The 11,643-nt window shown below is 31.1% G+C and overlaps 1 protein-coding gene across 1 annotated transcript; it reads left to right on the top strand.

Annotated features, from left to right (window-relative positions):
• Positions 1-3,043: 3,043 nt before the first annotated feature.
• LOC111621550 (elongator complex protein 1-like) lies at positions 3,044-7,234 on the top strand. Its single transcript, XM_023363717.1, has one exon. The coding sequence runs from the start codon at positions 3,199-3,201 to the stop codon at positions 6,991-6,993; it is 3,795 nt and encodes a 1,264-aa protein (XP_023219485.1). The 5' UTR covers positions 3,044-3,198; the 3' UTR covers positions 6,994-7,234.
• Positions 7,235-11,643: the final 4,409 nt, after the last annotated feature.

Below are 11,643 nucleotides of genomic sequence, written 5' to 3' on the forward strand. Positions count from 1 at the left end.
GGGGGCGATATCGCCCCCGTTTAGAAACACTGGTCTAAACGTACGAATTAACAATAGACAATAGACAAAATAGAGAACAATAGACAAAGAGCAGCTCTAATCTGGTTAATATGACTCTGCTTTTACATTAACATATTTTTGGGTTCACCTTGTGTATGGACTACCTATTTCTTCTCTTCATAAAATACGTCTGGGTTTTGGGATTGCACGATTAGGCTACGAGTAGCAAATTGAGATATTTGTAAGGCTCTACGATTCTACTTTTTGGGTCACTAATAATAATTTTGGCAACATTTCGACGAATTGTCTTCTACATTTTGTATAACCTATCTGGCAACCCGCGAGGTTATCACCGGACACGTACTGTAAAGGAAAAGCGACCAATCGGATTCGGGGATCGAGGACAGAAATTACAGTAATAAACCTGGGAATTCAAGGACGCCATCTCTTATTTCAATTAATAATTATTAATTTAGATAAGAGATGGTGCCTAACGTTTACCTCTATTACCGAATTACACAGTTTCTAATTATTAATTATAGCATAATAATAGCCCGATTATTAATGGACATCCTTTGACTTACGAAATATTAATTGAAAGAAAGGTTTCTTTGTAGTGAAAATAACACACGAGAACATTTTTACTAAACTTTTTATTGTTATATCCTACAATTAATTAGACTAAAATAACTTAGACGAGTGAACAACTAACATAAGCAATTACAAATTAGTAATGGCATAATTTCTGAAATCTAATACAAAAGTTTATACTCTGTAATCATTTAAATAACTAATCTATCGAATGAGGAAAATGCATAAAATAATTAATCTAAAGACGAAGAATTATCATTATAAAGAGAAGTATTCTCTTGATGTGTAAAAATCTGGCAAATGGCATAATTACAATCATCAAAGTAGAACGGCAGCAGCAGGTCGTCATCTCCATAAACATCCTGCACGGAAATTAAACGTAACACTGAGAAACGTTGAATTATGTAATAGTGATACAGTATAAATTTTTGTGTGTAGGTGTATTTATTATTTTCTACAATATTAAAAACGCAATACAATGGATAAGACTTTGGTTTACGTGTGGCTCATCATTAAACGAGTGGATAAAATCACTGAACAATGGTAGTTGGTGGTAAGTTCGCACCTGGCCAACACGCTGGTTACGTAGAGATTTCCGGGTATTCTTTACGTTTGTAATATCTAAATAAGGACCACTAAGACTGGCTGGGAGGCATTCTTCCCTTGGCCGATTGCGTTGTTTAAGAACAAACCTACCCACTGGTTCCAACTTATTTGGCTAAAATTTAAGATTCGCTTTCGGAATTATCTACAATTATTATTTGATAATGGCCCTGATAGAAAATAAATTTAGTCCAATGTGGGCAGAATTGGCTCTCAATGAATAATGCCATTGTGAATAACAAATGCCCTTTTTAATCGATTGATATTAATCTTTTTAATCTATCCAATAATCTATCACAAAATCTATCACAGAAGGAATAATAAGAATGTATTTTTATCTGGATCATTTTCATTTATGATTAAATCAAAATCGTGGGTGAACATGTTTGATTAAGTTATATTCAATGTTTTCGTTTACAAAACATTGAATGTAAAGTTATTGNGCGCGGGGTACTATAGTACCCCACTGATTTCCATTGTAAGTCTATGCAAAAAATTTTTTTCGTGCAAATTTGAAATTTTTTCGGTGTGATCTTCACACCATGGAAGGAAGGTAATGAGGGCATCATTTTTCAGCACTAAAAATATTAAAAAATACACGCGTTTAAACACGCCGGGGGTTCAATATCACCCCGCGCGCCTAACCGTATATTTGATATATACTGAGATTTCAAATATAATTACTGTAGTTACTGTATTTTGAATTTCATTTTTCTAATTAAAAAAACAAAATTCGAAGCACCTAATCTTCAACTAATATCCTAAGCCAGGGGTTCCCAACCTGTTCCCAATAAAAATCTGAGATTCCACAATAAAACCCATTGAGTCTAGTAATGTATGAATGTGCCAATGCAGATTTAGGTGGTAAGGTGTAATTGTTCTAGTCTCAGATCGAGTCCTTGTATGACGATACGAGGACTCGATCCGAGACTATACACGTGCTAAAGTTATTTATAGAGCGGCCGGATGGCCGAGCGGTCAAGGTGGCAGCCCACCGCTCTGGGAGACCCGGATTCGAATCCGAACGGGTCGAAAAATCCCCAGGAATTTTTCGGGGATGTTTTACTATATCGCCAGAAAATTGTTTTTCGCCCCCGAAATGATAAATTGTTACAAATCGCCCCTCAACATGGAAAAACGCCGACATGGGGGCGATATCGCCGACATGTCGGCGTTTGGTCTAATACTGTATCTTAGTACTGATTAATTCTTGTAAGTTAGTATTCCTTAGGTAAAATATAGTTCCTAGATTTTTTAGAGCAGCGGTCCCAACCTATTTTATCGTCGCGGACCGGTCAACGTTTGATATTTTACCGCGGCCCACTGAGGGGGGACGTTGATTGTTTATATTTTAGATTGATTTAATTTAATAATTTTAATTTAATTGTAGTTAAACATGCTTTCAAAATAAAATACAGTTATGTCAAAAAATGAATATAATGTGANGACCCGGATTCGAATCCGAACGGGTCGAAAAATCCCCAGGAATTTTTCGGGGGGTGGTCCGTTCGGATATGTTGGGCCCCGTCCCTCACCACCCGGCAGCCCCATTGTGGGCCTGGCCGAACCCATAATGGGCTTGCAATAAGAGGCCCTCTTAGTGCCCACAGGGCGGAAAGAGTTAAAAAAAATACGCAAAACTTATTGGAAAAATTTTGAATATACCTCTGATATCTATGATGTATTTAATATAATTATTTATTTTTATAATCTATTAATAATCTTTTATTACAAATAAAAATAAATTTAAATGAAATGTATTCAAATTTTAAATAACAGCATAAAAATTTATCGAAAAATATACCGTAATTATAAGAAAAAAAATTAAGATTGGCAACCTGCATGTCGTTTCATCTGTGTGAGCACGTGTAGAAGGTTAGAAGGTAAATTGTTTAGACAAGAAATATAACAATTTTTGAATTTGTGGATAAATTAGAATTTAAAAATTTAATATTTAGGTATTAAGTAATGTTAGTGATATAATTTATATTATCAGTAAAAAAAATGCGCAATTTAAAGTTGATGAACGTTCGTCGGATTAACAATCCATGCTTAGAAAAAGCAAAATTTATTTGCCTCGACGATTGTGAAGAATTTGTATACTTTATAGCTGATAGTTCTATATATAAATTAGATTTGCGCAATTCAGAAATTGATTTTTGTACAGAATTAGATGGATTACCTGAGATTATAAAGTGCACATATATTATTGAGAAGCAATCTATCTGCTTAGCTTGTGCCAATGGTGATATATTTATGTATGATATATCTTTCAGTCAAGTAGAATCTGTTGGCTCAATAGCTGATGGGATACAAGATATGGTATGGAGTCCAGATCAAGAATTGATTGTTTTTGTGACAAGAACAGATCTTTTTATCTTGATGTCAAAAGACTTTGATCCAGTTATAGAAGATAATATACATTCAGATGTATTTGGTGAAAATGAACCGATATCTGTTGGATGGGGATCCAAAGAAACTCAGTTTGATATTAAAAAACCATCTAATAAAAACTGCAAAGAAGTTATGTCAACAGAATTTCTTGATAAGTGTCCTTGCATTTGCTGGAGAGGTGATGGTGAATATTTTGTGATATCTGCAACTGATTCATCAAATAATCGAAAGCTTCGAATTTGGAATAGAGAAGGAATTTTACAATTTACCAGTGAGAAAATTGTAGGTTTAGAAAGTACTTTGGATTGGAAACCATCAGGAAATTTGATAGCTTCATCGCAGCACTTTCCTCAAAAGCATGCTGTTGTATTTTTTGAAAAGAATGGATTACAACATGGAGAATTTGAATTACCATATGAACCAAAAACATTTTATGTTAATGGAATTTCTTGGAATATGGATTCTTCAATTCTTGCAATTTGGGGTTATGAAATTGGTTATTCAAACAGTTCTGACAAAACTTACTTTGAACTTTCTTTGTGGACTACAGGCAATTATCATTGGTATTCAAAGTATAATTTCAGAATTAATGATAAAATTAATATTGTACAATGGGATCAACAGAATCCTTATAAATTACATGTTGTATTTGGTAATGGTGATTACATTCAATATTTATGGAGTTGGTCAATAAACAGTAGCTTTGGGCAATCAGAATTGGATTCTGCTTCTGTTGCTGTCATTGATGGTAAAAAATTACTTTTGACACCTTTTAGGCATTTGGTTGTACCACCACCAATGTCTGCATTTTCTATGACTATGCCATATAATATAGAAAATGTTATTTTTGCACCATCACCATACAGTAACAATTTTATTATTTGTCTTAATAATAAAAATATAGCTATTGTAAAATTTGATTCTAATGCGTCATGTTTTGATGATAGATGCAAATTAGAAATCCAAATACCAAATTCACGAGTCCAGATCCCAAGTGTGTGCACTTTACATAAAATAGTTGATCCAGATGATAATGCATTACTTCACTGGACATGGACAATGGAAGATAGATTATTTGTAATTTCTAAATCACAGAAAAATAACTACTTATGTTACATAAAACTAAAAGATGATGAAGATTTAGTAATTGAACACTATCATAAGATTGAAGATGATGTTATTAATATATGCACTAATGATATTGGTGACATATTGGCTATTCAGACACACAGTGGAAGTATATACAAATATGATTGTAAGTCCAATAACTTGGATCTCTGGATTTTTGAAGATAAACATATAAAATTTCCTTATTACTGTCCTAAAATGTCAATTTTTAATAATAATATTATATTTGGGTTAAGTGAAAGATTTCAACTTTATTGTAATGATAAAGAAGTTTCATCTAATTGCATTTCATTTCAAGTTAACAAAGATTTTCTTATATATACAACTTATCAACATTCTTTGCAATGTACATCAATGGAAGGAAACTTTTTGGATATTGTGAAGAACATTTGCAATTCAAAAAACCCTAGAATGATAGAAAAAGGATCAAAATTGATAACTAGAGTTGCTTGTGATACTAAAGTGGTATTACAATTGCCAAGAGGAAATTTAGAAGTTATCCATCCTCGTACTCTAATATATTACATTTTGAGAAAGTTATTGGACAAATTAGAGTTTAAAACTGCTTTTGATTTAATGTGGAAACATAGAATAAACATGAATTTCATTTATGATCATAATCCAACAGCATTTTTAGACAATACTGAGCTGTTTGTTCAACAAATAAATTCTGTATCAAAAATAAACATATTCATTGCTGATATTAGAAATTCAAGTTCTGATCCAAATTCTAAATTAGAAGCTAAAGATGAAAATGACAGAGCTTTAAAATTGAATGCAGTCTACAATGCTTTATTGAATTCAATGAAAAGATTAGATGAAGAAAAATATTTATTACCTATATTAGCTGCACATGCAAGAAAAATTGAACCAGAATTAGATATTGTATTAAAAAAAGTAAAATCGCTTGATAACTCTGGAGCAGCTGATGAAGCCCTCAAATTTATTTTCACAATTATAGATGTTAACAGTTTATATGATGTGGCTTTAGGAACATATGATTTTGATATCATATTAATGATTGCTGAAAAATCAAATAAGGATCCTAAAGAATATTTACCATTTTTAAATTACTTAAATTCTTTAGATTCTAATTATCAAAAGTTTAAAATAGATATGCATCTTAAAAATTATGAAAAAGCATTATATCATATAAGCAAATGTAAAGATCATTTTAATGAGTGTGTATCCTTAATATGTTCTGAGAGACTCTATAAAGAAGCATTACATATATATCCACCTCATTCAGAAGAAAATAAGAAAATATGGGCATTATATGGAGATTATTTAATGTCAAAAAGGCTTTATGAAGAAGCAGGTCTTGTTTATAAGAGATGTGAAAAATTTGATGATGCATTAAATGCATTTCAGCTGTGTGGAAATTGGTGTTTAATGTTTTCAATTGCACTACAGCTTGATTTTGGAAAGGATAAATTAGCTGAATTAGCAACAAATAGTGTTATTTTTCTAAAGAATAATAGAAGATATGCCGAAGCAGCAACACTTTTGGAACAGTTTGCAAATAAATATGAAGAAAGTATTTTAGTTCTTATTGAAGGTCAAGAGTGGGAAGATGCTATTAGATTGATATATAAACATAATTATCTAAATTTACTAGAAACACATTTAAAACCTGCTTTGCTAGATACTTTTACCTGTAATTTTGAAACAATAAAAAGTATACAGTATGATTTTCAAAAGAAAGTGGATAGGTTAAAAGTGGTAAGAGCTATAAAATTAGAAAGGGCAACTTATGATGCAGATGACCAGGAAGACAATTATTCAGATATTAGTTCTGTCAGTGGCAGTTCTCATTCTGTAAAAGGTTCAAAACATAAAGCCAGGTCTATTTCAACAGTAATATCTAAAAGTAAAAAGAGTATGAAAAATTTATATAATTTGAAAGAAGGAAGCCCTTATGAAGATCTTGCTTTAATTGCAAGCCTGAGAGAGCTGATAAGTAACATGGAAATTATAAAAACTGATATGAGAAAACTAATAAAGACATTAATATTTTTTGAGTATGATGATGAAAGTCAAAAACTTCAGGAAGAAGTACATAGCTTAATAGAGTTAATTGAAAAAAACCTTACAAATATTTGGCCTCCAGAAAATTCAAATGAGGACTTGTTGACTTTAGGACCATTATCAACAGCAAATACATTAGCAGCATTACACAGTAGAGTCCATTCAAGGAGTGATGTTGTTCTTGATCCAGAATTAAAATATCCTCCAAAAATGAAAACAGTTGATTGGAAATTACAAATGTTAAAATAACTAACACATTTCAATGTTATCAATGTAAACTTTGTTGTAAAATAGAATTGAATCTTAAATTTTATTAATTGTTTTAATAAATATTTATTTAAATTTTTTTGTTAATTTACTAGTTGAGATACCCAGTTTTGCTCATGAAAATGGTATATTTAAGTAAAGATAATAAATTCAAATAAAAATTCACACACAAATATTATACAGTGGAATTTCTATATTTGTAATACAGTCGACCCCCCTATAAGATATAGATACGTTCCAATTTATTAGGAATCCGATTTCTTACAAGTCGTTCCAATCACAGCCCGACACGTGTCAAGTTTACGGACTACGGCTGATTGAAAGGTTTTCTTCCATAAAATTAATCGATTCTACACTAATCCGACTCAACATTTCCAAAATACGTATATTTTTTCGTAGTTTTATAGGAATCGTAATTATAGGGGGGTCGACTGTATTCGATATTCATGATGTTTTGATGACTTTTTTATTTTTCCATATTCATCAGTAATTATCTGTATTCGTCGTCATTTTCAAACACACAACACTGCACAAGTTCTTTATTAAATCAAGTGCTACTGAATCATTGGCAAAACAGATCCCATGATCATAATTGGAATTGCCAAATGTTTTAATTGATAGGTCTTTTTCTAAACAATAATACTGTTATTCCCCTTCTACCACTATATCTTTATTGTACTAAATAAATACAGTAAAGTTTTACAAACAACATAATTTTTATTCTTGTACCTTTCTTTCAGGATGGGAATAGATTGATTGCATAGTTATTTATTATGAGAAAAACTCTATATTTCATTCTCCATATTTGTTAGGTCCTAGGGAGCAGATTAATGACAAATGTAGAGGTTCCACTGTATATGGAAAAAAAATATGTACTTATCAGATATAATAAACTTTTGGTATAATAGGCCCACTTAAAATAGTTTTACACCAAAAGAAATTTTAAGGACAAGCCTGGTTTTCATGTTATACTACAGGAAGAGAAGCAGTTAAAACTGTTGCAGATAATCTCATTGGAAAATCTGTCCAGTGATTCTCATTGACAATGTTTTGATTTTGTAAATTTTTTCCAGAAATCTTTAGTGCATCATGGTGATTGTCAACAATGGATTCTAATGTTCAGAAAGCACTTTCTGTTTATCATGTTATGTTAACAGTTGCATTAATATATGAATATTGTCAATCCAAAGTGATGTGATTGGTCAAATATTCATTTGCAAATTTTTACTGTGATGAAAAAAACAAAGATGAATTAAAGCAACAGTGTTCTTCTCAATGTGATTCTGCACTAGTGGAAACTGGCCTTCACTAACAGATAAAAATGGTAATACTAATACATTTAATATTGCATACATTTTGCTGAAATCAAAGTTGAACAAATTTTACTGAGGTCCATTTTCAACCATTGATGACCATAACATTGGCCTTTAAATTTCACAGTTCACTTTACATCCATTGGCCTCTGTGCAAAACTTCCTATTCATGCAAAAGACCTATTAAGAACTAGTGTACACTTGTTCCTATCAGGTCTTTCACATATACAGTGGTACCTCAGGATATGAAATTAATCTGTTCCGAAACTGAGATCGTATCATGAAAATGTCATAAGGTGAATCATTTTTCCCCATACGATTACACGTAAAACCAAATAATACGTTCCAACAAGAAAAACACACTCAAATTAAAGCTAAGTAGTACATTGAAAAAAAAAACTATAGTAAGGAAAACACTGAAAAATGCATTTTGTAGTTATAAATGTATAAATAGCCATAATAGAATAATAATTGATAATAAAAAAATGTAGTTTTATTTGCACTTTACCTTTGAGGATAGACGATGGTGGAGGTGTAAACTGGTGGCGGAAGAGAGGGAGAAGGGAAATGATACTAAAACTTAACTTACATAACATAATGTAACAATAACTTAGAAAAGATTTTAAAAAAATTAGTGTTGTTTTATATTTTTTAATTTTTATTCACTGGTTTTTGCTTTCTTTCCTTCACTTCCATCAGCACTTTCACTGGATAGAGGTCGCTTGGTAAAATATCTATCCAAAGAGGCTTTGCCTACTTTTTAAAATGTTTCTAAAATGACTTAGGCAAATATCATTACTCTGAGCAGCAATACGGCCACTGTAAACCTTTACGGGATGTTTCTTTTCAATAAAATCAGTCACTTTCTGATAATACCTCAAGATTTCTTTTATCAGGTGAGATCCTTCCACGACAAAGCAAACACACGGACTGAGACTGATGAACAGAAGTGAATAAAAAATGGCGCTGCGAACTAATGTAACGTTGTATGGTGAGTTTTTGTTTGTATTGTGGAGCAAAAATATGTTCGAATTTCATGTCGTATCCTGAAAATTTTGTATGCTGGGGCGTTTGTATACTGAGGTGACACTGTAGTACATATGTATGCAGTGCATTCAAAAAGTTCTAAAACAAGTGTAAATAAAAATCAGATTTTACAATTTTACAGGAAAGAAAAATTTACTATTTAATATTCAACATACAAGCGTGGTCACACATTCTGTATTTTGCTCGTAAAGTCCAGTGAAAGCTTCAAGTACTCTTCCAAAATTTAATTTAATAGCTTTATCAATCTTGCCTGAATTGCTTCAATACTATCAAATCATTTTCTTTTCATTGCTAATTTCAACTTTGGGAATAGAAAAAATCAGTAGGTGACAAATCAGGTGAGTAAAGAAGGTGCTGAATGACTAACCAATTTTGGTTAAAAGTGACCAATGGACAAATGAGAAAGGACATTGTCATGAACAAAAACCAGTCATTAAAGCAGTACAAATTTGATCTGACCAGTGAATTCTGTTCAAAAGGCAGTCCAAAATATCATGGTATAACTGGCCTTGGAAATAGATTCTTGGTGAATGAGCCGCTATGCATCAAAAAAGGTAACCAGCATGGTTTTGATTTTGTCATCTGAGTTTTGATTGGATGACCCTCTTCTCAGCTTCTCCATTCAGCAATTTGACATTTTATTACAGGATTGTACTTGAAATACCAACTTTTGTGATAACTGATGTCAAAACATTTGGGTTGTCATTGACCCATTCCACAAAATCCTTGACATGCTATTCCTTTTGCTTGGGTATCAGGAAATGAAGCACAAACTTTGTTCATTCAATCCTTGGAAAGAGAAAGATGTGCAAAGTTGTGGACACTTCCAACACTAATATTCAGTTCTTGAGACATTGCACAATTGTTACATGTCAGTCATTGGAGTCATTGCCAAGAAGATTCTGAATTCAAATCAACATTTTCATCAGTGGAAGAGGAGAAGGGGCTTCCTTTCCTTTTGTCATTATCAAGTGATTTGTGACTGTTCTTAAATCTTGAAAATCATTCAAATACTCTAGTATCACTGAAATAATCTCTACCATAAGCAGTTTTCATCATGCAATATATTTCTGAAGGATTTTTGCCAAGTTTGCAACAAAATTTGATTGGAGTTCTCTGTTCCATTAAAAAATCATTACAGAGATGATGAACCATGTGTCATAGTACTATAAGTGTTGGCCTTAGAAAAGTTTTTATACAATAGCAGAAAAATTATGGCAGACCATAGCATGCTGGTAGATAGTTCATTTATAGCTTAAATATTGCCAGAATTGTGTGAATTTTCAATTTATTTTGATTTGTAAATCAAAAGACCTTAATACGAAAACCAAAATATTTTAACTTGTTATATGTAAATGTTAATATGTTTTTAAAAAGAATAACTTTTTAGAAATCTATTAGAATTACTAGGACATTTCGTGACTTTCTCATATTGTGATAGAACTGAGGCAGAACTGGAAAGAAAGGTGTTCCTTGCACTTGTCAACACATAGAGGCAATCCAAGAGCAAAGTAATTAGCATTGATTACTTTGTTCTTGTATTTTGCTCATTTTTTCTCATTCATTTTCCATTAGATGCACATAATGCTTTTTAATATATTTTCCCTCCTAAATTCCATTAGGTGCACTCAGTTATGTCAGGGAGTATGGACATTGTTTTTGAGATACATTGAGGTCAAAGTGATAAAGTCAGAAGAGAACTTCAAAAGTTTTAGAAATTTTTAAAAATTGATTTTAATGCTAATATATAAGTTGATAATAATAATGATTATCTGCTTAAATCATTTATCTCATTCAGACAATGATTTTCTCAAACATAACATTCCCAATGAATTTAAAATTAGTAAAACTCGGAAAATCAAATTTGTTACATTTTTTAGTTAAATGATAAAATGAGTATTCCTTATTGATAGTCAGAAACATTTTTACATAAAAGAATAAAGATGTATTTGGTAAATCTGAATATAATGAGTCAATGTTGTTTCAGTTTATACTATGTAATAATGTTGAATTATGGAATGGCTGAGTTTAAGTAGAAAGTTTTATAAAATAAAAAGTACTGTTTGTTATATTTGTTTAAGTTTCCAAATAAACTAAGTAAATTTTTAAAATACTGTAATTTATATAATTATCTTGCAATCTAACATGACAATCACTAAAATAATTTTATTATAAACTTTTTAAAATTAAAATTATATATATTTCTACATGAATAGAATTATAAATATATTATATATATAATTTGACTGAAAAATGCATTTAAAATCTTGGT

This window comes from Centruroides sculpturatus, unplaced genomic scaffold (genome assembly GCF_000671375.1).
Source record: "Centruroides sculpturatus isolate CEXI.00-Female unplaced genomic scaffold, Cexi_2.0 scaffold299, whole genome shotgun sequence".
In the NCBI taxonomy this organism is placed as follows: domain Eukaryota; kingdom Metazoa; phylum Arthropoda; class Arachnida; order Scorpiones; family Buthidae; genus Centruroides; species Centruroides sculpturatus.

What these genes read in the sequence shown, in the direction of transcription:
- LOC111621550 (XM_023363717.1), top strand. Translation starts at nt 3,199, where the DNA reads ATGCGCAATTTAAAGTTGATGAACGTTCGTCGGATTAACAATCCATGC.